The 6000-nt window shown below is 41.8% G+C and overlaps 1 protein-coding gene and 1 long non-coding RNA gene across 2 annotated transcripts; both read left to right on the top strand.

Moving 5' to 3' along the window:
* The first annotated feature begins 743 nt into the window (after positions 1 to 743).
* LOC111403517 lies at positions 744 to 1612 on the top strand. Its single transcript, XR_002704486.1, has 3 exons — positions 744 to 1050; positions 1125 to 1482; positions 1577 to 1612. It is a non-coding gene; the product is annotated as an uncharacterized LOC111403517 (long non-coding RNA).
* Positions 1613 to 3058: 1446 nt separating this feature from the next.
* On the top strand, positions 3059 to 3558 carry LOC111403516. The gene is made up of 2 exons (XM_023032057.1): positions 3059 to 3358; positions 3427 to 3558. The coding sequence occupies exons 1-2, from the start codon at positions 3060 to 3062 to the stop codon at positions 3500 to 3502; spliced, it is 375 nt and encodes a 124-aa protein (XP_022887825.1). The 5' UTR covers position 3059; the 3' UTR covers positions 3503 to 3558.
* Positions 3559 to 6000: the final 2442 nt, after the last annotated feature.

Raw genomic sequence — 6000 nt, 5'->3', positions numbered from 1 at the left:
TTTTTTTTATATTAGGGAAAAAAATTGACATTATTGATAATAGGGTAAAATATTTCACTGTATTAATGATTTTAATTACTATGAATCTGCGTGTTTCGTATTGTATTTACAATTTCGTTCGCTTAATTTTCTGTTATTATACTTATTCTATTATCTCTTGTACAAAACATTTTGAATTTTCACAGTGATGAATTATCATATTGACACAGAGTTGAGACAGATGTCAAGCAAAGTTACGTGGAATAGTAGCTTTGACAGTTTCACTGCGGTGTTAGAGTTGTTCGATGATCAGCATGTTGATATGTTGTGTTAGTCCTTCCTATGGCCCTTGTACTCGTTGAGAGATCTGCAGTACTCGAATCGGATTATTGATACACTTCTATGTCGATTGCTGAGTCCAGTTGACGGCGATGTCCTCCACTTCGCAATCGGGGGCAAAGTTACCAGTTTTTCGATGTTCGAGTTTTCCCTGATCCCAAGATTAAAGATGATGGGCGATGACACAATTGGTGAATAGATTGCATGACACTTACTTTCAGGAACAGGGGAGTGTGCTTCTACCACAGCTGATCGATGCAATTAGGAGGTGTGGCCAAATGTTAGACAGTTTGAAGTTAGGCATGGTCTACATCGTTGAGAGCGTGTTACGGTGTCACCACAAGAAGACTGCGATCGACCCCTTCTATCTGGAGATTGTTGATGATATTGATCGTTTCAACGACCATCCACGAGCATGACACTTACTTTCAGGAACAGGGGAGTGTGCTTCTACCACAGCTGATCGATGCAATTAGGAGGTGTGGCCAAATGTTAGATAGTTTGAAGTTAGGCACGGTCTACATCGTTGAGAGCGTGTTACGGTGTCACCACAAGAAGACTGCGATCGACCCCTTCTATCTGGAGATTGTTGATGATATTGATCGTTTCAACGACCATCCACGGGACCGGAGATATTTTGAGGATACCGTACACGTCTTCACCCGATCGCACTCGAAACCCAAGGAGGTCATGCGCAAGTGCGACACTTATGGATTGCCCTTGGCGATGCAAGTAAATGATTAACATAATCAATGTTAAATTATTTTTCCTATTGAATTTGTATATAATGATTGTATGTATTATAGATTTGGGTGTACAAGACTGTCCCTCTATTGGGTACCCGTTTTGCAAGGTGAGGGGAGACATGCTGCCCTCGGATGCACCATTGGAGAGCATCTCGAGCGGAGGGATGTCCCACTGGGAGACAGTTATCGGCTCTCCTCGATGACCCTCAGGTGAGTATTATGTATTTGTGGTTTATATTGTACATAATTTAAAATTTGATTACATGATCATTAACTAATTTAAATGTCAATATGTCATCTTGAAACTATATTTGAGTTGACGTCGTCGATGGAGGAGGCTCAAGGTTGTGTGCGTGAATTCGGCCTTCCGCACACCCAAGACGACTAGATGTCCGATTCAATGGACGATCGAGATTGGGTGAGTGAATTGAATATAATTTAACAATTACCATTTTGTAGGAGTTAGTAATTACGAATCAAGTTAATAATTCGTAATATTGTTGTTTGTGTAGGAGCATGGTCTGGTTGATCTACGACCTCCACCCCCGCGACATCGCCTTCGCCCCACAGGACATCACCTTCGGCGACCCTGTCCAAGGACCTCCCTGTGGATCTCTCGCACATAGTCAGAGTTTTGATGATCTGTATGCTTGTCTGAGTCGATTTATAGCAGAGCAGGTTAATGGGTTGCGTCGAGAGATCACATATAGAGTAATTACGAATCAAGTTAATAATTCGTAATATTGTTGTTTGTGTAGGAGCATGGTCTGGTTGATCTACGACCTCCACCCCCGAGGGCATCGCCTCCACCCCCGCGACATCGCCTTCGCCCCACAGGACATCACCTCCGGCGACCCTGTCCAAGGACCTCCCTGTGGATCTCTCGCACATAGTCAGAGTTTTGATGATCTGTATGCTTGTCTGAGTCGATTTATAGCAGAGCAGGTTAATGGGTTGCGTCGAGAGATCACATATATGGTCGATGATCTGGTAGGAAGGGTCCAAGATTAGTCCGCTGATGTTAGAGTGCTCCAGGATGAGATCAAAGCACTTCGAGGTGATATAGTTGGCAACCGATGGGTTGACGGAGGTGGTAACCGGGGGGGCGACAGAGATGGTGATAGAGATGAGGGTGATAGATATGAGGGTCACCGACAGTTGTAGTACGATGATGCATTGAAATCTTTTCTATTATCCGTGGAGCAGGAGGGGATGGGAGGGATGGTAGAGAAGGTGGCGATCCTCGGGCTGAGGAGGTGGCGAGCCCCGAGGTGGAAGAGGTGACGATAGCCGGGGCGGAGAAAGGGGCAAGCCCCGAGATGGAGGAGGTGGCGGTAGTCGGGATAGAGAAGGTGACGATAGTCGGGGTGGATGAGGTGACTAAGGCAAATAAGCGTTTTGTTGATGTGCCGGAGATGGTGGTCGGCAAGAGGCCGAGAGTGCCGTCACAATACGTCATCTCTCCCTTCACCACTGAGACGAAGAGGAGGAGGTTCATCGACGGGACGTACCCCAATATGTTTCGGGAGGTCGATCATGCCAAATGAAAAGCATTCGAGGCTCAGTGGCGAGCAATGTTACCCAGATAAGTATTGTATGATTTAGTAGAGTACCAGTACTCGTATAAGTTTCGTTTAACTTTTTTTTTTCAGCATCACCCGTATGATAGTCGGAAGAACGATATCGGACTCATACAAGTGGTTTCATGATATCACCACTCAGGGGGCTTAGCTCGTCGACAATGTAAGTGAAGTGTTATTGTTATTGTTTGTATACAATACATTTAATTTGTTAAATGAAATAATTATTTATTTCTTTTTCGTTTATGTAGTACATCGACATGGTCATGGACTTGTTGCGTGATCGAGTTGAGAGATATCCACAATTTTTCTACAAGCTTGGCCGAATAATACTGAACACCGAATTTTTTGTGTCATTACCATCGAGTATCAGTCGCTCCAACTTATGGGTAACGGGTACGTGCTTTCCACATATATGCTCGAGTGGGTCATCAGCTTGTCACCGACTTTTGGGGGAAAGTCGTGGGAGGGCTGTACGCATATGTACATTCCAGTGATCGTCAATCATTACTGCATTGCACTGGAGATCGTGTTCTCTGAGTCGACGATATATGTATATGACCTCGATCATTCATGTCTGACACAGGAGCAGCTTGAGCAAAACATAGAGCCGGTGATTGTGATCGTTCCTATGATGGCTAGACGGGTGATCTTGACTATGCAGGACAAACTAGCCATCATGCGGGATAAGACGACGGCTAGGCAGTCTATATCGTAAGTGTTTGTAATCTTTTTTTAAAATTAAATTTGAACCAAGCTAACACAATATTGTTCATTTGTAGGGTCGACTATGACATTTTCGTAATCAAGTACATAGAATTTTTGAGTATAGTACATAATGTTGGTAGAATCAATTAGTCATGAATACAGAATTGGCGGAATAAGTTAGCGTGCGACTTATTCAAATTTAATTGTGATCCATAGATTATTTATAAATATTTTTTTGTAATTAATCTTTGTAAAACTTTTTTGTAATTAATATTTGTATATATTTTTTTGTAATTAATCTTTATAAAACTTTTTTGTAATTAATTATTTGTAACTGTTCTTCGTAATTATTTGTGATCTCGAATAAACATTGAACAGTGTACAGTCTAAATGTCATTTAGGGAAATTTGACTAGTACAAAATTGACGAGTATGTCCTATGGCTTTTCACCTGTCGCACCTACGCGGTCGAGGAAACTCTCTGGTAGATGATATTTTAGATGTACTTGGACGTCCAGGATCATGCGGTTCAACTACTGGTGGCAACAAACTATTGAATGGGAGAATATGATCAGGAACTTTCAACTCGGCTTCATTCGACAGAAGAAATATAGTCTCAGCATCTGCTGCTTTCCACGACTCAGTCGTGTAGTACAAAGAGCATAATGTTCTCGCTGTAAAGCTTCGATACATGGCCATGACGACTGCATGCTCATATGAAAAACTCTCTAACTGAAATCTCATACAAGTGCATGTGTTATCAGTCAAATCAATCATGTATGCCGTATTACGTGCACATTTGCACGGAGAAGCGAAACTCATCAAGTGCTTCCACATTCAACTTTCTCGCAACATCTGCAGCCTTGAAGAGTTTCTCCTCTTGAGCTGGGGCCAGACATTGGTGCAACTCTGTGATGTCGCACGTCGGTCATGAAACCACTGTTGTAACTTGTTACGAATATTCTCAATCATTACGAGAATTGGTAACTCTCGATCCTTCTTAAATAATGCATTGAGAGACTCCGCGTTATTCAACGTCACCATGTTGTATCGGCATCCTGGAAAGTATGACCCGCCCAATGTCCAATCCTCATGTTCGTTAGATATTTCCATGTCGCTAATGATTTACTTCCTATCTCGGCCATGAACTGATTACACTCTTAAACACTGTAAGTTTCGACTGTTCTTCTAAATAATGAAACGATGTCTTTACCCCGATATCTAGTCTTCAAATTGCCTTGTATATGGTACATGCAATACCCGTGATGTGCCTCGGGAAAAACTTCAGCGATACCGTTTATTATAGACTGTCCCCAATCAGTTACAAAGGCAAGGTTTTCGACTTCCCCGATCACTTCCCTCAGTTTAGAAAAGAACCAACGCATTGACAGATCATTCTCGTTGTCGACTATGCCAAATGCAAGAGGATAAATTTGGATGTTGACGTCTTGACATGTAGCAAAAATCAACTTGCCTTGATATCTAGCTTTCAGAGTTGTACCATCAACTAGAATTACAGGTCGCATTGCATTTCAAAAACCCCGAATACATTGTCCGAGAGTTATGAAGAAATACTTAAAACAATCACAGCCCTCCATCTCAATAAAAAATGTCGAGCCAGGATTAGTTCTCACGATGTTATGGCAATACCTGCCCAATTTAGCATAACTCTCATCGGCTGATCCCATTAAATCCTCAAACGTACATTCTTTGGCCTTCCAGGCCTTCTGGTAGCTCATGACCACTTCATACTCTCGACGGACGTCGTTAATGATGTCCGAAGGTAGGTAGATCGTCTGTAGATCCTGATACTTATACATTATCTGTCGATTAATAAACCATGCTCGAGCTTGCCTGTGATCATTTCGACAAATTTCCACTTCGCAAGTATGTTCCCGTGCATATTTGCGAATTACAAAGCACTCATTCGTGTCCATCTTAGTCACACTCAAGCGCCAATTACAATTGTCGTCAACGCAGGCAACTGTCAACAATGACTTGGTTGATTTCTTTACCTTGAACTTAAAGTTATATTTTAATGTCATCCGATGCACAGCTTCCTGCAAATCTTTCTTGGTTTCAAATAGTTGTTCGATATACAAATTCTTATCATCGGGAGCCACACGCGAAGAATTAGAAGACGGTCCACTTGTTCCACCCACCCCGCTTAGGTTTCTGTCGGGATAAAGTAATTAAATTTTCATTTGTAAAATCATTTATATTTTCGTTGTCCTCAACTGTCGAAGGAATTCTGTGCATAACAACGACTTCACGATCAGTAGCAATTGTCTTGGGAATAACCACATCATCTGCAGGAACTATCTCCACTGTCTCCCAAAAATCTCGATCATTATTATCCATTCCATCTGAATCTTCACGTTCACCTTCAACAACATCCTTCTTAACTAAAGTCACGCCAAGAACAGTCGGAGTCCTATGCATTTTATTCAATTCTAGTAGATAATTCAATTGAACATCATTAGAACAAATATATGTGGCATCAGAATGGACGAATCCCCATAACCATTAAATAAATATCTCAGTTACATATCGTACCGAGAAGAATCGACATTCAGCTTATTTTGCAAATCCTGGTACACTTTCGCATATGATGTACTCTCTATTACGGGAATTGCAATACAACCAAAT

The sequence above is a fragment of the Olea europaea genome, chromosome 11 (genome assembly GCF_002742605.1).
Source record: "Olea europaea var. sylvestris chromosome 11, O_europaea_v1, whole genome shotgun sequence".
NCBI classification, from domain to species: Eukaryota; Viridiplantae; Streptophyta; class Magnoliopsida; order Lamiales; family Oleaceae; genus Olea; species Olea europaea.
The sequence above is the reverse complement of the archived record's forward strand: the minus strand, read 5'-3'. Positions and strand labels throughout refer to the sequence as shown.